This window comes from Panulirus ornatus, chromosome 19 (assembly GCF_036320965.1).
Source record: "Panulirus ornatus isolate Po-2019 chromosome 19, ASM3632096v1, whole genome shotgun sequence".
NCBI classification, from domain to species: domain Eukaryota; kingdom Metazoa; phylum Arthropoda; class Malacostraca; order Decapoda; family Palinuridae; genus Panulirus; species Panulirus ornatus.
In genome coordinates, this window is record NC_092242.1 from 62,838,736 (window position 1) to 62,866,019 (window position 27,284).

The 27,284-nt window shown below is 38.2% G+C and overlaps 1 protein-coding gene across 27 annotated transcripts in view; it reads left to right on the top strand.

Annotated features, from left to right (window-relative positions):
* The window catches only part of LOC139755581 (uncharacterized), an 887,125-nt gene that overhangs the window by 267,125 nt on the left and 592,716 nt on the right, over window positions 1–27,284 (top strand). For 25 of the 27 annotated variants that reach the window (XM_071674063.1, XM_071674071.1, XM_071674089.1 and 22 more), the window contains 5 exons: window positions 244–675; window positions 10,612–10,785; window positions 14,497–14,538; window positions 17,598–17,726; window positions 18,834–18,981. In XM_071674063.1, coding sequence (XP_071530164.1) covers window positions 244–675; window positions 10,612–10,785; window positions 14,497–14,538; window positions 17,598–17,726; window positions 18,834–18,981 — 925 coding nt within the window. The remainder of the gene's footprint in view (window positions 1–243; window positions 676–10,611; window positions 10,786–14,496; window positions 14,539–17,597; window positions 17,727–18,833; window positions 18,982–27,284) is intronic. The other 2 variants (XM_071674086.1, XM_071674075.1) reach the window with 2 other exon arrangements.

Consider the following 27,284-nt stretch of genomic DNA (forward strand, 5'->3'; position numbering starts at 1 on the left):
ATAAGATTTTGATGATCTGACTTGCAGAGTGAATGATAACTTTTTAACCTGAGTGACAGGGTAGCAATATCAAAGGCAGGGAAATTAATGCATTTCTACAAAGGAGGAACAACCTTTTCAGTTACTTGTGAAATGAATATCAACTTAACCATTTAGATATAACTTCCCTGTATATTTACTAGTTATTCATATTGACAAATAACATCTACATCATAGGAATAATAACTGCACTGTGTTTTATAGGTGATGAGAGTGGGATGGAAGTGCCAGAAGAAGAAGAGAGTAAAGAATCTTTGTATGAACATGAACAGGAACAGCTGCAGGAAGAATTATTACAACAACAGCAACTACAGCAGCGTCCTGTTGTACGCTCCTTGGATGAGCAATTGTGCAGGGGTGAGCTGCCACCCCTGAACCCCCTCCCAACGCTCAACTCTCATAACTCCCCCCTTCCCAATGCTGCCAGTTCCCCCCATACTAAAATCCACTCACGGAATTCCCCTCATACTAATGCTCAGTCTCCTTCGTCTTCAACACTCAAACTCATGAAGAAGCAGATTACGGAGATTGAGAGGGAGATAGCCATGAGGAGGCCAGAGGGGGGGCCCAGGAGGGGAGGGCATGATGGAGAGGGACCCCAGCCCCCCCTGGACCTGCACCTTTTAGATCCTCTTAGTGAGTAAACTTTCTTTCTCTTTTATGTTTCATTATTATTATTATTATTATTATTATTATTATTATTATTATTATTATTATTATTACATTATTATTATTATTATTATTATTATTATTATTATTATTATTATTATTATTATTATTATGATTATTATTGTTATTATTATTATTATTCTCGTTATTATTAGTATTATATATTCTTTGCTTGGGTGTCAAACTGGACTTTGACTTTTGAACCAATTTTCCTTTTTCCTTTTTGTAATTATGTCCAAGATTTTGGCATGAATTATACTTTTTTTCTCTTTGTCTCCTCTGAGGTCTTTTCTGAATACCATGTATTTTTTTTTTTCCATCAGTGACCCATATCTGTAATCAAACTGGAGATGTATGTTTGTTCAGTCCACCTTTTTGGAAACAGACATATAAGAAAAAATAGAAAAGTAAAAAGTTTCACGAGTAAACTTTCAACATGCCTACTTGTTTACTGTGCTTATACTATCATCCATTGTTGCTTCTTTTTACATATCTAGTGAGCAGCATATAGTTCTGAGGATATATTACATTTCTTCTCAGGGAAACCAGTTCTGCAACATCTCATCACCTTGATTTTCATAGAGTAATTGAATACTCTTTGTTTGTGTGGGTCAGTTATTGCTGCTGACAGCATTTGAATACTCTTTAGCATGCCAGAATGCAAAGCAAATATGAATTCAAAGAGTAGCAGGAAAAGATAAGACCACATGTAACAGGGTGATTGGATTTTACCCTACCACAGTACTGTCTTGCAAAGTAATTGAATGTAAAGGATTATTAAATATCTTTTTTAATTTTTTCCTACTTTTCCATGGCATTTTTGCTCAGAAAGGAAAGATTTTTGAAATATAGCTGTTGTCATGGTCATGAATTTGAGTTATTAAATGAATTTGGAAAGATCGTATTGGGATTTTATTTCATGAACATGCAAAATAAGAATGATTTTTATTGTCATCTTCAGTTAGGAAGGAAGGTATTTTGCTGATCTTGTCTCTAGCTTGGTCCCTTTGTTATTGTTGATTACTTGTATTTGGTATGTATTTTGAGTAATTCTTTTGGTTGTAGTTGTATTTTGTGAAAACTATCAATCACATATGATAAAGTAATTATTACTTGTAATCAGTTACACTCAGAATATTTGACCTCACATCTGATCTCATTGTCTTTTATCTCATCTTTAAAAAGAAAGTACTTTTCAAGCTTGATTTTGCTTTTAAAAACTATTGTATTATGAAAGTAACATTTTCATGGAAAAAGAGAGTGCTGTATGTTTATATCATGATTAGGATGTACCTAGAAAAGACATACAAAAGACAAAAATGAACATGACCTTCATTTCTTAGCGATGCTGCCCCTTCCAAAATAATTTGGTAACTTTGCATTATTTAATTTTGAATTATGACCTCTCCTGCATTTCAGGCAGATCATTAGTTTACACTGTTATTTTAAAATATATGGTTTGATTTTTCATTGTCTTTTTCAAAATAGATACATCTGCTTTCTGAAAGGTTTCCTCTTTCCTTTCAAGGCTTAAGTGACAGTGAACTTGTGTGGTTTGTATCAGGGGTAGTGCAAACATAGTAAACTTGAAACATGTTTGATGTTGGTTGATGGAACTTTTAACCTTATAATTTTCTTTGAGAAAATGTATGTTTCCAAAAAGATGCATTGGGTATGCACAAACATTCAGTCTGACCACTGACAGACTCTAAAAGTGGACAAAGATATGTCTGTTTCAAAGCAGTTTTTCTAGAGTAGAAAGATATTACCCATGTTTTTTCTTGTCATTATGTTGTTTCCATAATTTTCCATTATACTTATCTTTTACTGCAGTCTGATTTGTTATTATTATTATTTGATATCACTCAGAAGTTATTACTTTAGTATAATTGGAACACTTACTTTAACAGTACTTACAGAAATACTGTGGGTCACATAGAAATAATCACTGCAAGGCAACATGCACCAACAGTCTTTATCTTCCTCTTAATGTCACACATTAAGTCCTTAGTATAGTTCTGAGAAAGGTTGTTACTGTAGATCATTTAAATTCTTTCTTAAGTAAGATTTTAAGTTTGGTCACCTCTGCTGTAGTTCTTCTGCAATTAAGTAAGAGCTTGATGTACTGTCATCTTTCTCTAACTATTCTCTCTGGTTCTGTTCCTCATGAGGCTACAAAATTCTGCTCAGATCAGTATCGCTCATTTCTTTTGTAAGTTAGTGAGATTTGATCATAGTACTATTTAATTTCTCATTTAGTAATACTTCAAGTCATTCTCTTTCCATTTCTGCTGTAAGCTAGTTGATTTGTTGATACTTGGTTAGCAAAAGACTTACTTCCCCATTATCATTCTTTAGTTCCTCAGTAATTTGGTAAGAAACTGACTCCTGATCACTTCCAACTATGGTCCTCATCAAATTCATATCCCATCCTCATCATCTCCAACCTTAGTCCCCACCAGAGTCCCATCCCCAAATTGATATTTAAAGTATAGTCCTTGGCATGTGAATCTAATCTGCAAATTATCCCATATAATTTATTTTTGATATCTTAATTATGATGCTCTTTGTAAAGGGCTTGTGAGTTATAAATTCACATTTCTGAGCTTGACATTTAGCTGAGAATACTACTTGCTTTTATTCACCAGTAATGACCAATCTGTTTTTCGCCAAGTTTAGCGGGTCCTCATAAAGATTGTGACAGGAGTTTCTTTTCCACTCTAAAGTTAGTAATGGTTTAGGTTTACACTATAAGTTTTGTTGAAGTGAATCATTTGCTTTTGTTTGGATGAGGGTACATTGCAGTCTTGGTCAAGAATCTTTGGAAGGTTCAAATAAGCCTCCCCCTTTTTTTTTTTCACTGAAGGTCCATGAGCCTCAGAGTCCCAGGGGTATAGTGTTCTTGGTGCAAATGAAATTTGAGTGAAGCTTGTCAGGTTAGTTGCTAAGAGAGGAATGTCTATGTGGAATACCTGGTTTATAAATGTTGTATACACAATTGTACTTGAGTGTGTGGGCTTGGAGATGAACGGATATCAGTGTAACATGTGGTACTTGACAGACATGCAAGGTATGTGTTGTTTTAGGTGAATGTACTGAGAGGGGCAGCAAGTGGAATGATTGATTTTTTCATGGTGGAGATGAGTGTGAAAAGTGGTGAAAGTGATAAAATACCTGTGGAAGAAGTGTTGAAGGTAAGTGACATTGTAGAAGTGCCCAGGATTCAGAGATACCTAGAGAGGTTGAGTGGCGAATGGTGTAGGATGAGAGCAAATGATGTTAGGGGAGTGGAAGACTAGTGCCAGGTATTTTGGGAAGCATTGCTTAGATCTGTCGGTGAAATGTATGACATATAGAAGGTTGGATGTGTACAAAATTGAAATGATGTTGAGAGAACAGAATGGAACTGGTCACAGGGAAAGAAGAAATAAAACGGTGATGGAGTGAATACTTGTAAAGAGTATTTGATATGGTATGTTTGGGATGAGGTGGTATGTGGAGTGAAAGAGTCATTCCGAATGGAATGATGGAAAAAGAGGAGATGGTGAAAAACGTGCACAAGATGAAATGTAGGAAAGTGACAGGAATTGCAGTTCAGTTTCCCAAAGAAGGGGATGACAGTGTTGATGATGGGTTATGACAGTGTTGTTGATGGGTTATATGACCCAAGTTGAATTGCTGGAAGAATGGCAGAATGCAGAGATACCTGGAGATAGGGGAGAAAGACTACTTCCCATGTACTCCCTGTGTGTTGTAGAAGGTAACTTAAAGGGATGGGAGCAGGGGGCTGGAAATCCTCCCCTTTAGTTTTACTTTTCCATAAGAAGGAAAAGAGAAAAAGGGCCAAGAAGGGATTTTCCCCTGTAAGGCACAGTTATCTGTTCTTGACGCTACCTCACTGATACAGGCAATGCTGAATATGTATGAAAAAAATGGAAATGCATTTGCCACTGATTTTTCTCAGTGTTTACCAAAGTGCCACTCATTTTCAGAGACTTATGAAATACTTACATGAGACTTTTTTATTTCCTTTATACATGAGACTTTTTCTTTTCTTTTATGCATGAGACTTTTTCATTTCTTTTACATGACATCAGCTGCTACTAATGTAATTCGTCTGCAGTGTCTTACTTAGTAATTTAACAGCCAAATCCTCTTAATATTTTGTTGTAATGTTGATCATACCCTGTAGTTGAAGCACAAGATAGCTTATTTGAGAAATGCAAGTCTCCTTTGGAAATGTTTCTGGTAGTATTCATGGCCCTCTTATTGTTGAAAGGTCAGAGGTGTTGGGTGACCTAAACTCTTAAGTTCATGTGTTTGTGTATATATGCGAAGGCAACCTCCCCAGTCACATTCATATGGACTAAGATTTCTTGTAACATTAGAAATGCTGGAGAAAAGTGAAAAGTATCAAGCTCAAAGTAGTTTCTCATACTCTGATTAGCAAGAATTTTTAGCAAGTGTTTTGAGCATTTCTGTTTGGCCTTTTACATTTGATATTGTGAAGGTAGTTAGTATCTGAAGTGTTTAGGTAAAATTTTGAAGTCCAATCTTCTGTGACGGTGGGAAAAAGGATACATGATACTTTTGAAGTGATTTGGTATGTAAGTACCACTCTCATGAAGAAATTCTCAGTTTGATCAATATGGATAACTTTTTCTTTTTACATTGGAGGCTCCTGTCACAGACAAAAGCCCATTTTGAGGTCAGATCTTACTTGAAATATAGAGAGATTAATGAAAGGCAAAAAGCAGAGACAAGGGAAGGTATTTATGAATTTTTGAGGAAGTAGAGATATGTGAGATATTGATTAAGCCATAAAGGGATCGATGGAAAGAATTTCCTATGGATTCCTATAAAGTCTGAATGAATAATCTAGATTTCTTAGAGAACACATGATTACTGTCTTATATGAGCTTAGTCTTATGTCTGTTATAATGAGTTTGGGGAATGTTTGAAACTGTTGTGCCATAAAGAGTTTAATCTCTTCATTATCTCATAATTTATTTTATTATGGATATTTTGGTTCCATACACTTCTATTATTTAGTGACCAGGTTTTTATAGATTAAATGGTATATAATGAAAAATTTACTAAATATTATCCGTGATAGCTTATACTTTTGCTTGGTTTATTGGTTTATAATTTTGGTTTGAAATGAAAATGTCTCTATTTTCCAGATTGCACTCATCCATTGAATGATTTTAAGATAGAGAGATGAAAGTTTGATGCTTTCTCTCCTACCAGTGTTCTTAATATGATTTTTGTGTCATATGATCTTCAAATATTATATGAGAGAGCCATACATCTGTTTTACCATAATGTATTGTTAGAGATGTAATTGTTACAATAAGTAGATAGGAGGTAAAGAAAATTATTGATATTTCTGTACAGAAAGGTATTTCATCCATATTCGTGCAAATGTTTCTAAGATAGGTTTTGCTTTTCAGGGTACTGGTTGATTATTATATGTGTCTGCATGTTTTAAACTTTGAAAGAAGTAGCCACTTGGCAGATTGTTCTGCAGACTGCTGGTAAAATGAGATGGCTAGTTTTTATATACAGAATTTTGTGTATTGCAGAAATTATACTTGCCATAATCTCTCATTATAAAGTTTAAGGAGTTTAGGGAATAAAGGGTATGCCAGGATGATAATGATGACAGAGGATAAAGGAAACCACATGCAATGCAGTGAGAGGAACTCAAGAAAGATTTGTGGAAAGATTTTGGTATATGGATGAGATGTATACCTTGAGAGTGTTAATTGAGGAAAGATTAAAAGAATTTTTTTTGCCCTTATTGACTTGCTGTAATTCTTATAATGATTATTGATTTAGTGATTGGTCTAAGGTTGTCTGGAATGAAACAAGGATTTATTATCACTATGCTCAGAAGTGAAAAATCTTTAAAAGGATTGAAAATTTATGGTTTTCGGATATGCAGATATTGGTGAGGCTGGGAATAGCAAACAGGTGTGAATGACTGTAATACAACTCCATGACCCCCTTTATGGGATTCCTAAATCAAGCAAAATCTTGCTACAAACCACTTAGCTTCCTTCCAAGACGACTTATGAGAATGTACCATCACTTGTATGACTGAAGAATTAATGACTGTAGGGAGACATTATCACCCACTGCTACCTCAGTAATTCAACCAGGCTCATTAGGCAGCCCTGAAATAGAGGTGTGATATTCAGTGTGTAAGTATCCATTTAGAGGAGTTTCCTGGCTCGCATGAATACCCATCTAGAGAAGTTAAGGGGCTGAACTTGGAGTTTTAGGTTTCTGAGAGGAATGACGAAACCTACTCTAACATATGCATGGGAAAAATTAGTTGAGGCAGTTATAATATATTTCTTCTGATGCAGATGTCTTTTCATTGTAGATAAAGCAGGACAGAAAATCTAATGTGTGACACTGTGAAGGAAAAGGTAGACAAAGTGAATGAAGGGTATAGAGGTGGATTGGGCATTTAGAAAGTGGGACATTGGATTAATAATTAAGGGTATGTGTTCTAGTTGGGTATGAGATAAGGCAAAGACAAAACTTATGGTAGAGGAATACCTCAGTGAATACACATTTAAGACAAAGCTGTTAGTGTAGATTAGTTTGTAGATAGAACATGATATATTCATTTACATCAGGAATATACAGTAGTGTAAGTATATGCAAAATTATTGTGCACATGTGAAGAAGAGTTGGACGCTACTGTGTTATATGGTCACTGACAAAACAAGAAATAGATATACCAGAGAGGATCAATCTTTGGGCTATGGAATTGATTTTCAGCTGCATTCCTGGATAGTGTGAATTCACCAGTAAAAAATGAAAATGGAAATTAGTCCATTTTTACTATTCATTATCTTTTATCAAGACAAAGCCCTGAATTTTCCGTTTGGTAGCAAGAAAAAAAAAGAAAAGTTTAAAGTATTATGGGCTGATGCATGCAGACATGATTTGTGCACCTTACACTGATGATGATGAACAAATTGTGCAGTGCATGAAAAAATTAGGAGCTTGATTTGAAGGGATGCTAAGCAGCCCTGTGTTGCCAATACAGGAGCAGTTGTCAGAAAGTTTGTAGATTATCATTATATATTTTTTGCAATGTAAAACAGTTGCTTAGCATATCTTGGCATTGTAATGTCTACAACTTACCAAAAATTCTGAGAGCTGGATGTAAATGGACAATAAAGGCAGCTCCACTCTGCCAATTCATCAAAAACATTGCTTTATATCATTATGTTACTTTACTTATCCATTATGATACAAAGCATGTACTGACACAGCATATCTTGACATTTAAGTATCAATAATGTAACTAAATAACAGTGAAAACAAAGTGAAAAGAGAACAGAGTTGAAGAATCAGTGTGTGGATGGTAGCATTGAGTCATAGTTTATGCATGAGAATAGAATCAGCCACTCTATAGGAGCAGTACTTTCAAGGACCAAGATGCCTTTTCCCAGTCTGGAGAGGGTCCTGAAGTAATAGGATGTTCAGACTCTTTTTGACAGTTGTGGAGTATTCTCATATTTCATGGTAAGGAGAGGTGTGTATTACGAATTTAGTCATAATTTCCAGCCATAGGGTTAAGAGACACTTTTCAAGTGAAATAGAGTGAGTGAAACATCTGAACTACCATGAAAGACTAAAAGAAACATGAGAGCCAAAAGATACGTTTTACAATTAAAGTTTTCACAAAGAAGAGGCATTAATCAGATTGACTCTTATACCTGGAAATTTAATGGAATGACATTGAACAAAAATATGAGAACCTTACCAAGAAAGTGGAGAGGCTTTTCAGTGTTCTACCAAATGAGAAATGAAATCACTCTGGAGGCAGCAGTAAAACCTTCAAATGAAGACTCAGCAACTAGCTTCAGAAAGATTGGTAAATACAGCTGTTGGATGAAAGCAGAGGAAAGTATTATTGAGCACCAAACAAGATAGCATTACCTAAGGCACAATCTCACTCTTTGTACTCACAGTTGGTGGGTATTCTCTCAAATTCTGTATATGTATTTATGGATCTGGAGAGAACATATGACATGGTTGATGGAGACAGAGATGGCAAAATCTCATTGTCGGTAGGTAAGTACTTTGCCTTGCTCTCTATTTCTGTATGTACATTTATAGATCTGGAGTAAGCTTATGGCATTGTTGATAGAGATGCTATGTGGAAGCTGTTAAAAGTGTATGGTGAGGAAAGAAAGTTGCTAGAAGCAATGAGTTTTTGTCAAGAGAGTATAGTTGTATACAAGTAGTAGGAGAGGAGGGTAAGTGGTTACAGATGAAAATGGGTCTGTAGCAAGGGTGCTGTTTAATCTGTTTATAGATGGCATGGTTAGGGAGGTAAATACAAAGGTCTTAGAGGGATAGGTTTGTTTGCAGTCTGTTGGGGGTTGTTGGGATGTTGGAGGTGAGTCAGTTAACTGTTTGCTGATGACATAGCTTTGGTGGTCTACATAAGTGAGAAACTGCAGAGGCTGCTATCTAAATTTGGGAGTGTGACAGGAGAAAGTTTAGTATTAAAGTGACTAAAAGCAAGGTTATTAAGTTTAGCAAGAGAGACAGGATGGTTGGAATGTGAGTTTGAATGGAAATAAGCTAGAGGGAGTGGAGTGTTATAGATATCTGGGAGGGGATATGGGAGTGGATGGAACCATGGGAGCTGAAGTATGCCATAGAGTGGCTTTTGGAGCTAAGGTCTTGGGCTTTTTGAGGAGTATGTCAAAAGAAAGATCACTCACTGTGAAGGCAGAGATGGGTATGTTTGTTGGTATAGTATTCCTGAAAGTGTTTAATGGATGTAAGGCATGACTCCTAGATAAAAAGAGTACTTAAGAGGTGAATGTGCTGTGTTGAAAACTAATATTTTCAAGTAACATTGTTTCTGTTTGAGGTGTAGTGACATTGTCCTGTTTACTCTGACTAACAACAGAAAGAGAAATGCCTCTGAAATTCCACGATCAAAAAATTAAGGAGAACATTAACCATAGAAGTTAAACAATTCAAACATTCTGAAGCTGGCAGACATGCTGCCAACTTTGTCAGGGGACACACACTTTTAGCAACGTTAAATATTCTGTTTAACATAAAGAATTTCTTGAAACTGCAGTTATTTCACCAACTCAACTGATAAGAAATAGGAGTGGGTAAATGAATCATATGGAATGGTTCTTGTGTACAGTATTTGGCTGGTGGATCAGCATCAATGTTGGTTGCCTTTATGTGCAGATATGCGCTTAATTATGGTAAAAATAATGAGTTCATGTGAAGATTTGAAGAAAGATTTTGGTGAAATTCTATAACGGAGCATTTCGCTTATGTTTTATTGTTGCAGTGTGTTATTACTATTTTTCTAATAATTTAGAAATGTTTTCAGCCTTGTTTTTCCACAAAATTGTTTCCCATAAGTTGCCCGAGAATGTAGTCTTATGCACCTGTAGAAAAATTGATTTTGAGTGAAGTCTTTTTGATTAAAGCTGCTTTTACCTGGAACATATGATTGACATGAACCAAGGACCTCTTGTCTGATGATTATTAACAACCAACATTTCATGTTAGTGGTGATGGAACCATTACTCTTGAATCTCTAGAAACTGCATTTAGTATTTTTTCTTTTAAACTTGGATAGAAAATATGACTATTAGTATCCTCATCTTGTCTGTTGTAGACCCCAAAGTTAGTGTGTTAGACTCATAACTTATTTTCTCACATATTTTGGTGACACTGATATTTATGATCGAGCATATTTCTCACACTTGCCTTGTACTCTGTGATCTTTTATACTTTCTCTTTTATTCTTTTATGTAGACTAATCTTAGGCTTATGGTATCCAATCCAACATTTCTCCGTATAGCTACTTACCTTACATTAGCATTTTCTTTGCAGATGAAAAAATGCCTGAACCCCCACCTCCCCCTGCGCCACACCCTCATCGTGGTGGTTCTGGAGGAAATTCTTCAGTTGTAGAAAATGGAAGTTCATCTTCAACTCCAAATCAAATGCCAACTGTGTCCCCAAGTCATGTTCTTGGACATTTACATTCTCCACAGTACACTCCAGGTTGGTGTTCTTACCAGGAAATATTTGGCAGAGTTTTCTTCATAACCATGAATGATGTGGGTGTAAGTGAAAATTCAAAAGAAGACATCAAAGTCTATGAGAAGAAGCATCATTCATGGGGAGAGCCTCTCTTGAAAACAATTGTCTTCATAAGATTTAAGTTTGATCAAAGGTACTCAATAATGTTAGAGAGAGAAGACAGGTATGTAATGATTGGTTGCATGAAGAGAAAATACAGGAAACTGAGAATTTGTAGTGTATAGTAAAATAGAAAATTCTCCTTTAATCCAAACCAAAAGAAGTTAGAAATTGCAATGTGAAATATGGTTTGATGGACCTTTGGAGCAGTTACAAGTGCTTAGGATTTGTTATTAGTTTACAGCAATTACCCATTCTTATAGACATATTGGGGGAAAGGTGGTCTGGTAGAAGCCAAATTCCATTACATCCTGAATTTTCCCAAGGAACATTGATAGCGAAAATATTAACACGTTTAATAGAAACATGCCTTATTGCTTTGAGACTGGAGGTGATCAGGGAGTTGCAGAGACTAATCTGAATCACAAGAAAACTCCTCATGGATCACTTGGAGTCACCTACATCACCCCTGGACAGAAATGAGGTTTGCATGAGGCACAAGCTTCTCTCCCCACGTTCATGATGCTCAGTCATTTTCAGCTTGTCAATAATGATTTACACATACATCACCAATAATGCTGATATCTACCATAATTTTTATACAGAAAGACAGGCCTTTGTACCATGAGAAGCACTACAGTTGCACGAGAATGTAGGTATCTCAGACTGGTTGCCCACGACTAAACTGTCTTTTTTCATCTTGAAATTTGTACTTAGATTATCTTTGTAGGTGCAGATACACAAAATACAATATTTCACCATAAAATTATTGTAAATCATTATAAAGCTATGTGTTTGGTTTCTTGAAGAATGTAATGTATAAGTGAAATGAAGAATTTGCCGAGGTGATGTGCAAAAGGCTGTCACATATTATTCTGACACCTAGTGTCCCAGACCAAGGTTAGGAATTAAAAGATCATTCTGTTACATCTGGTTGGTCCTCGGTGTACTTGACTAAATTTGTGATGTGATAGATTTAGTCTGGCAAGATCTGCAGCGTTCTTTAGAAGCCAAATTATGATACGTTGAGGCTATATCGAATGAAAGTTTGCTATACAGGTGACCTCTGTTGAATGAAGGTTCGTAGAGCAATTTTCCAATAGCAGCTTCTGAAAATTATGTTACAGATTCGTAGAACGACACTAATTTTTTGCAGTATCAACAAATTTTAAGGAATTTTTATGATTTTTAGAGTATTTTTTCAACTGATAATGAAACATTTAGATATACTGTAATATCAGAGAGGAATAAGATCAGATTTTTATTGTATTCCAGCTGCTTAAGATCAACTTATAAGGAACACCAACTTTTTATATCCTTAATGTACCATATACATGAACTGAACCTAATGTTACAACAGTTAAAACAATTGCCAGTTACATCCGCAAACATAGATATTACATACTGAAGTTGTTAAACATATTTTGGTAGGCTTAACAAATGATTTATTTTACCCCATCCCACCCCACCGCTGCCTACCTGAATCCCTCTTCACCATCCTCAATAAGAGCCGTGAAATATTATCTGATTTGTCATTGAAATAGCAACAGTTGCTTAATTAGAGAGTCAAATTTACATCATAAGTAAGTGTGGTGTATTGATGATCAACTTTTTTTTGGGTATAGTTAATACTTGAGAATTAGATGGGGGAAATTTTTGATATGGAATGTAAATCACCTTCAAACATGGGTTTCAAATCTCCTGCCTTACATTCGGTGAGAATGACAGATTGTCCGGAATGTCACCCTGTTATTCTGCGAGGACACCTTGTATTCTTTGAAAATTATGAAAGAGGTACCAAGTTGATTTTTTCAAAGGCAAGGAAGTGACAGAGCTCTTGGAGTGTCATGAGAAGGTAGGCAATTGTGAGGAATGGAAAAATATATTTGTAGGTGACAATGTAATGCTTACCTCCCTGTATTGCAGATTTATAATGGTAAGATTAACTTCTTTTTAGTTAGTTTACTTATGAAGTTTGCTATTGCTTATGAAACAGTTTAAAAAATCCCAATAAACTCCTGCATATAAAAGGCTTGATTAGCCTGTTACTGAGTTATGTACCCATTTTGGTATTTGCGATGCTATTGGACATGAAATAAGAATGAATTTGGAAGAATGGATCTTCAGTAAGATATATATTGTTCTGTATATTTTATTTCATCTCTGCCTGTTTTGTTTGCATAACTGTTGCTGATAATGTTAAATTTATGGTAACATAGTTGATTATCATAAGTTTTACAGTTTTGAGACCCATATTACAGGGCTTTTGTAGTAACGAGATGACGCTTCATGCTGGAGCAGGGAAAAGTAAACTCCTTTCCATCTGTTGACAATGATACAGTCTCACCAAAGGTTACTTCTTGCTCACAGTGTAACTACTCACAGGTGTAGTCCATCACCTAGAAATAGATTTTCTTCACATACAGTGGAATAGTGGCTAGCTATGTTGATACCTTGAAGCTCCAACAGAAAGAGGAATTGATATAAGTGAAGTGAACCCAGAACACCATTTAGAAATGAATGCTACAGCTATTATTCATCAGAAATGCAATGTAAAAGACTTTAGAATCATAACAATATCTTGTGATTTGAACTTTAGTAAATGTAACAGTGCAACTCTTGACTTTGCAGAAAAATGGTTGGTTGGAATTTAAGACCTCGTAGATAAGAGAGAGATCAGTAATGACATTCTTTAAGTCATTATCAATCCCTCGATTAGAATGATGTGCGCTAACATCGTTATTAAGGGCAAGTAAAATTGCTGTTATAATGTGTGCGAAGATTTTTCATACCCTTTATCACACTGTTGATAACTGAAATTACATAGAACTAAAAGCACTGAGGCTGTACTCCAGAGTGAAGACAGGAGTGTTATACAATGATTTACAATCAGATACTCTTGGAAAGTATGGCTCCCAATAAGCACTGGAACATAGCTCCTTACTGGCACAACAGGCAAAGACTGTAAAATATCTCCTTTGAAGCTGAAAGGTACAGTAAGTACAATAGGAGAAAGTGTTTTAAGCTTCTAGGGCTCAGAATTGTCTAATACATTGCCTTCAACGATTGGAAACAATATAGGTTGTTCAGTTGAGAAATTTATAAAAGGGCCTGGACAAGTGCCTACAAAGTATGCCAGACCAACCAGAATACATGGGATGCATAGGCCAATGGGCTTTTCTTTTACACCAAAATTTTATGCTGTAATAGTAAGATGACCTTACAAGATATTTATATGATATTCACCTTCTGAAAACCTTTGGTGTTGGAGCCATATTCTGGAATGAAGAATAGGTAAGCTAACAAGAGAAATGCACTGATTTCTTGACAAACTTCTTCGGGTATTTCCTCACAATTTTTCCAGCTGCAGTAAGTTGGTATACCCTGATTATATTTTTTCCATGCATATTATTATAAAATATTGTTTTTAATCACCAGTGGATACTTATTTTTAGTCTTTCATTGTCTTACTCCAGTTACGTGTCACTATTCGCAAGTTCATCTTTTTATTGATTGGGGAAGGGAAACAGACAACTTCTGATGTATTATTTAAGGACTTCTACCTTATCACAGGCTTTCGATCTACGAGTAGCAGGTTTCTGTCCACCTCCAGGAGTGAGTAATTAAGTTGACTAGATGTTTTAGTGTATCCCTTATAGTTCAGTACCTTTATAGTAAGGTGTCTTTTCATCATTGTCTTTTTTATATTTTATTATCTTTGTGCAAACTCATCCATTGCATACTTTGAGTACTTAGATTTACATTTGGTCAGTGTTGTTTGCTCACTGTATGGACTCTTAAGCTCATTTCACCTCTGCTGTAAGGTAGATGATCTTTAGTATTATTTTATCATTCTTAGCACAATTAGGCACAGTTACTTAGAATTAATTCTGTAATAGCCTCTTATCATCTCTGGTTTACATTGTCTTTCACTAAAAGGGCTAGCTTCCTCATAGGCAAGAAGAAAGTAGCTAGTCCAGGCCGTAGATGTATGATACCAGCCTTGTGTATATAATGGCAAGTGCCCCTTGACTAATCCTGCATGGCAGTCAGGATTGAACCTGCTTTCCTATGTTACAGAAATAGCATGCTATGCACTACACCACACACAGAGGTCTCCTTTTGGTTTTTGCAAGCAAAGTTTGTTTGATATTGTGTAAGTATTCCGATGTATATACTAATCATATAAGTTTTCAGAAAAAGAAAAATTTGAGAAGATTGTGCTTTGGTTTTCCCTATGGAATAGATGGGAGTTATATAGTTGTTGGATCACTGTTTAAGGATCATATCTCCTTGCCCAGAATCTTGATGAATACTTTAGATCGTGATATGAGATTGTCACCAAATTTTAGAGTATTCTTTTCTGTACCATGAGGAATGGGAGGGAATTACAGACAGGTAAAACAGCCTGTTTTAACATTGTTAGAAAAGGAATGTCTGATCTTTTTTGTGAGAATCTGAAATGGAACTTGTACTAGAGATACTAAAGACAAAGTTTTGGAAATCATTGCCAATGGTAAGGTATTTTCCTCAAAAATGCTACTAAATGCAAGTGCATATGATAGCTTGTGATTGGATATGGACCTGATATTAACCACAGATACTGCATATGGAGTCATGTGCCAGACTAAGTTTTAAATTCAGTGTTGTCAAAGGTTAAGGTCACATGGTCTTTTGAACTGAAATACTACTAAAAGATTGTGTACACTATGTTTGTAGGTTGGGTTGATGGATGTGGACTGAACTCATATCACCAGTATTCCTTTAACAGATAGAGGTCAGGGTCAGAGGTGAATGGCAGGAACATGAGAGTGATAAGGTCAGGGTCAGAGGTGAATGGCAGGAACATGAGAGTGATAAGGTCAGGGTCAGAGGTGAATGGCAGGAACATGAGAGATATTAAGTACTCACATACTCGATATCTCAAGTCAGGGTCACTGGTTATTGACCAACATTTATCTTATTATATCTAGAGTGATCAACTTTTGAAAGTTAAATCTTAAATGTTCAGATTAAAAAGGTCTTTTTATTAAATGGTCCTAAAATTAGACAAATATGTATTATACGTCAGTACTAGGTGAATGGCTGTTCATGGTATTTACACTGATTGGTGTTTGCATAGATTTCTTCTCATTTTATTTAGAGCACCTAATGGCACCAAGAACTAAACCTCTCCCTATGTTGCCTAGTAATAGCAACTACGTTTATGTGTGTTACTTAGATAATCTTGAAATCAGTTAATAGAATTTTACTTTAATATAAATTTTTCTTGTTAATGTAATTTTTAGTATGAAACATTGAACCCCTCTTTCTGTATTTTGATTTCATGGGCATTTCCAACATGTCATTTTTCCATGAAAAAATTATTTTTCATGCATCTTGTACTTTAGATAACCATAAATTTTCCTAATCAGGCATTAACTCATCTCTGAAATAATATTTACCGATGAAAATTTTAGGTTTTGAAAGCAGTTTTTCAGCTACTATAGTAAAATTAGCAAAATTACGGAATAGAAAAACAAATGGATTCCAAAAGCAGGGATTTGCATTACGCTTGCAGATTATTACTATGATTCAGAGATATCACACTCTAAATGTTTGTATTAGCAGAAAATCACAAATTTAAAAGATGATTTGCATTTTCTGGCTTGTTGCCTAATGTATTTCATCTCTCTCCTGTTCTGTAACATTTCTCTTCCTCTTTTGACTAATGGTGTAAGAAACACTGGAATGGAATGAAATATTTTTTTGAATGAACCAAACAGTATCAAGGAAGAGGCACCAACTTCTCATGAAAAGAAATGACATACCTAGCCTTTCTAATTTCTTTAGAGTATGAGCTCTTTTACTGTACATCATGACATCACTGTGTGTTCACATTGCCTAGGTTATGGTGAAAACACAGGGAAATGTAAAGAGAGTTGTAATAGTGCAAGTGAATTATCTGTTTATTCATATTTGTGTTTGCCAGTGTTGCTCACAGATGGTAGCACTCCATGGAGTTCAACAGGCATTTTGTAGATCATGTGAGCAGTAGTATTTTACACAGTACAAGGGAAAAAATTGGATGCCATGGTGAAATTGCAGTTTTTGCAATTAACAGGAGAGAATGTTCAGTCATATTTTTGTGATTTTCAAAGCAAAAGGGTTAAGTGCATAATAAGCAGTGATCCAATTTTTTTGTAGTTGTAATTTATTTAGAATTATCAGTCATTGGTTTTCAAGTTTCTCTGACAGATGGTTGCCTCCATGAGGTTGTTGGATCAAACTTATACCACATACACTGCATAGGAAGCTTATATCTTGTTAAGTTTTGAGGTCATAAGTCAAAGGTCATGGTGACATTAATCAAGAGAATAAAAACAATGTACAAGGGGCAGAAATGTTTTACAAACATATTTTCTTGTTTTATTTAAGGCTTGACCATGATGCTCATAGCTTGGATCTTTCTCATAGAAGAAGAAGCACATATAGATGAAATGAGTAGATATAGATGGAAAAATAAATGAAAGATGAAATGTTAGGTCCAGGTCAATCAGTATTTTTGAAAGAGAGAGAGAGAGAGAGAGAGAGAGAGAGAGAGAGAGAGAGAGAGAGAGAGAGAGAGAGAGAGAGAGAGAGAGAGAGGACTATGAGAAATGTCCTCATTGTATTGAATGTATTTGTCTCTTAAGTTTCAGGTCCAAGTACTGGTCCTCACCTCCTAAGTGCCATGGGATCACTCACTAGTCCTGTGCAACACAAAGTGGCTCCACACATGGTCCCAGGTCACCCAGCAGCACATGACATTCACCACAATCCAGGTAGGTCAACATCTATTCTGTTTAAGAATATTTGAATATGAGTATTCATATTCATAATGATCTACTAAGATATGGAGGTAGCCATCCATTAAGTATCAAGGTTTTGTCTCAGGTGCTGGAGAGAGCGATACTTCTTGTTACTCCTGAGTTGTTTGCCGTTTATCACTCTTATCTGTTTATCCTCAGATTTGTATACTACCTCTGTTGGAGAGGAAACTGCTCTCATTGATGAAGAGTAGTGAGATTCATTTCGTTCAAACTGACAATTTTTGAGTTATCCTATGAATGAGATGATGCTTGTGAAAGAATAAACATCTGTACAGTTTTATTTACACCCTTATGTTTCACTGGTAGAAACATTCTCTGTCCTTTCTTCTGACATGATATGTGCTAATTTCTTCATTGTTGCATCAACACTAACTCCCCCCCCCCACCTGCTTTTAACACCATGGTTATATCCATCTCTTCAAGACCCTCTCAGTCACCTTTCTTACCACCCCATCAATAAACAGATTAAGCAGCTATGGTGACATCGTGGTTAGATACGTTTACCTGGAGCCAATCATCTTCCTCTCTTTCTACTTATACACATACACTCTTTGTAAGAGCTTTTCACTGCTCCTATTGAATTTCCTGCCACACCATATATTTGTAACAACTTTCATGAAGCATCTCTATCTTCCCTCTCATGAGCTTTCTTCAGATCCATAATGCCACATAAAAGATTTTTTGTTCCTTGCTCAAATTTTGAGTTTAATGAATTATTTAAAGACATTTTAAGCCAGTTTTTTTTTTCATCTAACATTCCAGTGATATAAATGAAGCAGTTTCTCATGATCTCTTGAGCCATGCTTTTTCTCCTACTTTGATTACTGTTTCCTGTAAGCTGCAATTATCTTGCAGCTAAAGCTGAGTGGTTTTTCTGTAGTTTTCCCAAACAAGGAATGAGAAGAATGATATGTTTTTGTTATTGTTTTCATAGTTTATTATTACTTCAAATGCAGCAGGTAATGAAGTTTTTATACAGCAATTATAATCCAGGTTTAACATTTCATTAAATACATATTCATAAAATAATGCAAATTTCGAATTTTACAACTTCTTCAGGTGGAGGTGTTGGTCAGAGTCGAGAAAGTGTTGAAGCAGCGATAGCAGACATAAAGCAAGCCATTAGGAGAACTAAAAACTTACCTGTAAAATCCCATCCCCAAGACAGGTCGCCTGTCAGTGATAAAGCCCCAGTGTGGATACCACGGTAAGTACAACTTTCCTTGTGTTGTTGTGCAAGGGGCTTGAGGAGATTTGTGCAGATGACTGTGAGAGTAATCTAGAGGAGTAAATATTTTATGAGAATACATATCCATTCATTGTTACTTTATTGATCACAAACCATAGTCATTTTCTTTGATTTTAATATCACACTGTTTATGTCTGTAGTGGTGCAATGATGTTCCTTCATAAGAATTATTATCATCATCTGAAAGGGAGCAGTGGTTAGTATCAGTAATGAGATTGTGATAGAATTTGCATCTGTAAGGGAGCTATGTCTTTCATCTTTTAAGGAGCTATTGTCTGCCCCTGTTAAGTAGTCTGTCTGTCTCACCCAAAGAAGGGGGTAGGTATGCCTAAGCTAGGGAGATCTGTTGTATGTCTCGAACGAAGCTAAAGCCTATGTTTGTACAAGAAAGCTGAGGTCAACGTCTTTAGAGGGGTATGAACTTTGTGCGGGTATAAGACTGTGGTGTACATTGTAGGGGCAGTGGACTATGTCTAAGGGAGTTGTGTCTCCATCTGTAAGGCAATTGTGGTTTGTATCTGTAAGGGAGCTGTAGTTTACATCTTGGGTGGTTCTACGTCCCTGGAACCCTTCTCCCCTTCACCAATCCCATGACTCATTTTTGCTTGCATGGTTCCATTCACAGCCATGTCCAATCGTAGGTATCTAAACCATGGAAAGGTTTAGGGGCCTGGATGTGGATATGGAGCTGTGGTTTCGCTGCATTATGCATGACAGCTGGAGACTGAATGTGTACAAATGAGGCCTTTTTTTTCTGTTTTCCTGGTGCAACCTCACTGAAGCAGGGGGTAGCGATGCTGTTTCTTGTGAGATGGGGTAGCACCAGGAATGGACAATCACATGTTTACTAAATGGCATCTTAGCTACGGATCTTCATTGTATATTAGTTGACTGTTGTATTTCTCTCGTCTCCCCTGATGATGTGATTATTACACCTAAGTGCACTTGGGAACTTATCCAGTTTCATTTTCCCCGTGGACTCATAGGAATGTGTATATATGTATATATCTGTGTGTGTGTATGTATGTATATGTGTATATTGGAAAGGATCACAATTTTGCTCGTGATCAAGTTATTCCTATGAGTCCACAGGGAAAATGAAACACGACAGGAATATGTGTATATGTTGATTTTTTTTTTTTTTTTTTTTTTTTTGCTTTGTCGCTGTCTCCCGCGTTTGCGAGGTAGCGCAAGGAAACAGACGAAAGAAATGGCCCAACCCACCCCCATACACATGTATATACATACGTCCACACACGCAAATATACATACCTACACAGCTTTCCATGGTTTACCCCAGACGCTTCACATGCCTTGATTCAATCCACTGACAGCACGTCAACCCCAGGTATACCACATCGCTCCAATTCACTCTATTCCTTGCCCTCCTTTCACCCTCCTGCATGTTCAGGCCCCGATCACACAAAATCTTTTTCACTCCATCTTTCCACCTCCAATTTGGTCTCCCTCTTCTCCTCGTTCCCTCCACCTCCGACACATATATCCTCTTGGTCAATCTTTCCTCACTCATCCTCTCCATATGCCCAAACCACTTCAAAACACCCTCTTCTGCTCTCTCAACCATGCTCTTTTTATTTCCACACATCTCTCTTACCCTTACGTTACTCACTCGATCAAACCACCTCACACCACACATTGTCCTCAAACATCTCATTTCCAGCACATCCATCCTCCTGCGCACAACTCTATCCATAGCCCACGCCTCGCAACCATACAACATTGTTGGAACCACTATTCCTTCAAACATACCCATTTTTGCTTTCTGAGATAATGTTCTCGACTTCCACACATTCTTCAAGGCCCCCAGGATTTTCGCCCCCTCCCCCACCCTATGATCCACTTCCGCGTCCATGGTTCCATCCGCTGCCAGATCCACTCCCAGATATCTAAAATACTTCACTTCCTCCAGTTTTTCTCCATTCAAACTCACCTCCCAATTGACTTGACCCTCAACCCTACTGTACCTAATAACCTTGCTCTTATTCACATTTACTCTTAACTTTCTTCTTCCACACACTTTTCCAAACTCAGTCACCAGCTTCTGCAGTTTCTCACATGAATCAGCCACCAGCGCTGTATCATCAGCGAACAACAACTGACTCACTTCCCAAGCTCTCTCATCCCCAACAGACTTCATATGTATAAGTTAGAGTCACCTTTTTGTAAGGATATGTCGTTGGGAGTGCATACTTCCTTACGTTTTACTTTTCAATACAAACAGATGTTACTGTTCCTAATATTTTTTTATTTGATAAATGAATTTTCTGTTATAACATGAACCTCATTATTTTGATGGCTTTAGTGCGAAGAACATAGTGTTTGGGATAGAAGTGCTTTGTAGGTATTGCATCTATCTATCAATCTTTATCTCTGACATCCATTCCCTTTTGGAACTCCCTCAAGGGGATGACTATAGCTAAAGAGTCTCCATAACTGGTGAACTCCAGTGCCACTTCTTAGCCTTTTAGTTAGGTACTTGATAGGCCACTGGGCGAGGGCAACTTTAGGACAGTGTTTCCACAGGCTTGTAGCTATTGTTCCCACTGACTTCTTCCTAGTTTTCCAACCTACTGCTTCTACCTAATGCTATTACCTCAGTGTTCTCACCTATTACTTCTACCTAATGATCCTGTCTAATATTCTTACCTACTTCTGCTATCAACTGCCTCTACCTGTTTGCTAAAAGACAGGAGTAGGGCTAGTATATGGCACTCACTATTAGAAAATCTAGAATTATGAAGAATGTAGTTACTGTTCTAGTACAAAATTGATCAGAAAATTTTATTAGAAATGAATTTGATATTAATATATGAAGCATAAACAAAATCAGTAAAATCTACGATGTGGCTAAGTGTTTACAGAAGAGAGTGCATTGGGGTTGCAGTAGATGTTACCATGAGGCGAAGCCTCTGGCTGAGTGATGAGGGAGGAGGCAGTTTGTGGAGCATTTATGTTGGTCATTACTTGTGACTTTGTCTTACAACACCCCCACTCCTTGGCTAGTTATGGCACATTTACCAGGTCAGCCTGTCATTGGAGGCCATCATGAAGGAGGGGAATGAGAGCAGGAAAGGCATAGAGAGAGGAGGGGAATGAGAGCAGGAAAGGCATAGAGAGAGGAGGGGTTGAGAGAGAAGTAAGAGAGTATGATTAAAGGAATAGATAGGAACAAACAGTAGCAATAGATGAAGAAAAGGTGGGGAAGGACTACAGTGGTGGTGGTGATGACTTTGTGGAGGAGCATGAGAAGGGCAGTTATAAAAATCAAGATAATCTGATGATACAAGACATAAGCACAAGTGCCCCTCTCTTCCCCATCAAATGTATTGAATAATTTTTAGTTGTAACCCCATGGCTTCAAAGCCCTTATCTTTTCAAATCTTTGCTCATTTTCAGTATTTTCTGTACATTCAAGTTCGTATACATTCATAAATACCTTTTCGTCTAATCCTTTGAGGTTTTCCTGACATTTCACACCTTTTCTTTCCCCCAAGTTGCACAGCACTCAGGCCAAACCATGCATCAAGTCTTTCCACTGCCTGTAATCTCTCAGAATCCATCAGTTATTCTGTCTTCCATTTCCTTCAGTTTCCCTTTGCATTCTGTGATTTTAAGTCCTTCAAGATACCCATGTCATTTTTTCTATAAGTACTTTGAGGTCCCAATCTCGTACCAGATCTTCAGATTCTATTATATGCCAAGTCCATCATCTTCTCCATATACTTCAGCAGTTCACATAGTAATTTCACTTCCTTTCATTCCTGAAAAGTCTTTTCTGTTCCCACCTCATTTCAGATCAAGAAGTCCTCCTTTGTCTTCATGTTGCAACAAGTTCTGTAGTTCTTTCTGTAGATTATTCCTGTGTGGAAGTATGTTTATATCCCCTGGTCATATCACATCTGATCTTTCCATCCCCCATCATACCTTTGACATCATGTTCCTTCATATTTCAGCCATCATCATTCATATGCTCATACACCATCACGCTTCATGAACTCTATTTGGTAGTATCTCTGAGCACGCAGGTGACTCACAGTCCTCTGATATTTAGGTACAAGAGAGAAAAGATTAGGGAGGAAAACTTGCTCATTACTCATTATTCACAGTTACAAAAAATGTCCGGTGACTCTTTTGAAGCTGAGTGAATTAGTGACAGAAATTTTGCAGTGCCCGTAATAGCCAAACCATTAATTTTTGTTCTCAAATTCCATTTTGTGTGTCATGTTACATGGGCTGACAGATATGCCAGTGTTATTTTAGTTGGTGGTATTTTTTTTTTGTACAACAGAATCTTTATTGGGGTTTTGTTTAAAAGTAAATGTAGTCATTTGATGGTTTCTCTTTTCCTCCTTTCTTATCCTGGTATACTTATTCCATGCTGTCATACCATTAAAATGCAGCAACACTCTTAGTTCCTCCAGAGGTCATTTTTAAGTTCCTTTGTTTTTTGACACCTTTAATTGAGGCACATTCTTCTCTTTTTTAACTTTCTTACCTGTTGTTGCAAATAAAGGTAACCGTGATCTAACTCCATTGTAAACCTCACAGTGCCTTCCATAACAGTGATTTGTATCAGGGCAACAAAACTCCATTTCCCAGTTTATGCTCCCAAAGGAATTCTTTTGTTCTTTTTAATTTCTACAATTATATCTCCGTGGTGAGTCTGATTTCCCCTCTGAACTTTGTATGTCCTTTAATGTAATTACCAGGTAGGGAGTTTTACACTCGTGGGGCCCATCTCTTAAACATTTTCCATCATACTTCTTAAATAGCTTGGAGATGGTTGTGGTGGTGGAGATTGTTGTAGTGGATAGAAAGTCTAGTGATGGATGTTGATTGTGGTGGTGTAAACTGTTGATTTATGGTTGGGAGTGAAGATGTGTAAGTGATGAATGTTGTGGCTGCATGTGTAAAAGAGAATGTGGTGGAGGATGTGGTGTCATCTGTGGTGGAGGGGCTAGGGGAGTGACTTACTATAAGGCGTGGGTGGTGCATGTACAGGGAATTGTGTCGGTGTTTGTGGTGGAGTGCATGGTGTGGTGTGTGGTGGTATAGTGTCCTGTGTTACACACTGCTATGACAATCACCACGCCTTCCATCAGGTATTGTCTTTCATTGGTTAAGAGGAGTGTTGCTGTGTTGATATTGGCTAGTGAGGTTCCCTTGGGTGTGCTGGCTCAGGCATATGGTTCGTACTCCTTCCGTTCAGTTCTTCCTCCAGTTTCCTCTCACCTTCTTCCCCTCGCTCTCCCTGGGTAGTCCGTCTCTCACCCGGCCCTTCCATCCCCCACACCGCCATGGGCCTCATATATTGGTCACCATTATTGCCCGGCACATGCCAGGTGCTGCCTCCACCACCACCCTCACCAATTCTTCAATATTTTTTGTGTTTGTAGACATTGGGTGGGAGGGAACGGGGGTGGGGGTGTGATGAGTGAGGAGGTGGGTGCTGAGACTTAGGAGGAAGGAAGGGGGAGGGGATATCGTGAAGGGAGGAGAAGAGAAGGGAGGGTAAATAAGATTAAAGGTTAGACTGGAGATGAGGAAGTCATTACCACCACCGGCACCACTACTACTACACGCCCTCCACCACCTCCATCACCACACCATGCCCTGATCACCGCCACCACCACCAGGTGTCTCCCTCCCCCCCTGATCACCACCACCACCACCAGGTGTCTCCCTCCCCCCCCTGGGGAACATGCTGAGGCCGGTAGAGGTAGTGAGGGAGGGTGGGTGTGAGGTGAGGGCCTGGTAATGAGGCCCAGCTGGGCCCGATGGTGCAGGTGGTGGGAAGGTCCTCATTGCATCCCTCCGAGGATGTAAACTACATGTGGAAGCAGCTTGACTCTGGCTACCTCATGTGTATATATATATATATATATATATATATATATATATATATATATATATATATATATATATATATGTGTGTGTGTGTGTGTGTGTGTGTGTGTGTGTGTGTGTGTGTGTGTGTGTGTGTGTGTGTGTGTGTGTGAACCTGTTGCAAGCAAACTTCAGGTACATAGATAATTTTTCCTGGTCAAGATTAATGATGTATCTTGTCATCCCGGGAGAAAAAAAAAAAGGAGAAAGGTAAGGAAGCGGTCCCAACTCTAACGGCTGGAGAGCTGAGCTTGACCCATTATGACGTCAGGCTGAGCTGTTCCTTCATCACTCAGTGTCAAGGGCTGGCAACGCTGACCATCACGTGTGTGTGTGGTGTGTGTGTGTGTGTGTGTGTGTGTGTGTGTGTGTGTGTGTTGTAAGCCTCCAGGGCCCTCGCTCGAACAACACTCCCGATAATGACCCTGTCAGGTGCAGCGGTGGAGCGGTGGGCTAGCCTGGTCCTGTGAACCTTGATTTTCAATACTCAGACACTCCCAGTTCGATCCCCTCCACCCACGTCTCGAAATTCGCAGGCAGGCTTTCTGGAGGCGTCCAGTGGGGCGTGGAAGCCTCCCGCCTCTGCCGCTGCTTTGAATATGAAAACGCGATGGGTTGCCAAGGGCTTCCTTGGGACCCTTGTGAAGGATATTCCATTAGAAACCTAAACCGTTTTTGGGGAGCAAGTCTTGGAAAACCCTTTCCCCACCCTCTGTGGGGAGAAACCCCTGAGAGGAGGAGGAGGAGAGGAATGTTTAGAAATCTTCCCCATCTCTGGGGAGGAATACTTGGAGACCTCTTTTTTGGAGGGGAGAGGAACCCCCAATAAACACTTCCTTCTCTGGGGAAGAAACTTGGAAAATCCCTTTTTTTTTTGGGGCGGGAGGAACCCATGGAAACCTTCCATATTTCTTTATGAAGAACAGATTTTTTTTTTTTTTAAGCCAGTAATTTTCTAGATCCCTGGATCTCTCAGTGGGTTCGAACCCTTGTACCAAGACATGTATGATTTGATGTAGGTTATTGTATTATTTATTCCTTAGGAGAACACACCCACACAACTTATGCTGTACTCACCGCCCACAGCCTATGCTGTACTCACCGCCCACAGCCTATGCTGTACTCACCGCCCACAGACTGTACTGTACTCACCAGTGACATCAAATTCCAGTCGTGTCGCTCCTGTTTCCTCCAGTCAGTTTCTTCGGTGAAACGCCACCGCAAGTTTCAATGTTATTTCCCCAGTTTTCTCTAGCTTCTTCAGTGAAACTTGAAACTTTAAGTTTCAGTATCATCTCCCCAGTTTTCATCTGTGAATCTTGACCACAAGTGTCAGCATTATCTAACCTGTTTTCTCCACTTTTTCTTTTCTTGTTTTCCCCCACTGAAACTTGACCTAATTCCCGTGTGGCCGTTACCAGGCCACACGAGCGTAATGACGGCCAGAGATGACCCGTTTTACTGCCGTCCGTCCTCCCGTCTGGCGGGAAATGATGAAGTGCGGGTCCTCAAACCACCGGATTCACCCGCCGCTCATCCTCCCCCCCCCCACCCCTCCCCCTTCTCTCTCTCTCTCTCTCTCTCTCTCTCTCTCTCTCTCTCTCTCTCTCTCTCTCTCTCTCTCTCTCTCTCTCTCTATGTGGGCAGTCGTCGCGCCATTCTTCTCGTCCTCTTGATGCCTGGCGTGAGGTCCTCAGCCTGCCTTACATACCGCTCTCGCGCGCGCACCCTGAGGATGATGGCTTGGAACTCTACCCCTTGGGGCGGGGTGGGACCTCGCCAACCTTCCCTTCCTCACCCCCGCGGGGCGTGTTATGTAACCACACGAAGCTTCGTGTGTGACAGCATGTCCAGATTCATGTGATATTAGATAGATAAAGGAATAACAGTTTATTGAATTTATGCGGCCTTCCCTTCGTCTGTTTCCGGCGGCCTTCCCTTTCGTCTCCCTAGATTCGTGTGAGTGTCTCTTCAGGTTCGTATGAATATTTAGATTCGTGTAACGGTGTCCTCAGATTCGTGTGAAATGGTACCAAGATTCGTGTGACAGTCTCCCTTGATTTATGTGACACTAACTCCAGATTCATGTGAAAATTGACCAGATTCATTTGACAGAAACCCCAGTGTTATGTGATAGTCTGTCCAGAGCCTCTGACTTTGCGGTGATACAATTCTGTATGTGGTTATTATCACATGCGAATATTTCATCGTCTTGAGTCATCCAGGTGGCAGAGATTCCCGCGTATAAACATTTCCGCCTCACATAGTCTTCCCATATACATTTTGATGTTCATAGACACACACACCGTCTCATGGAAGCATCTGTCATATGCGTAATATTTCCAACTCATGAA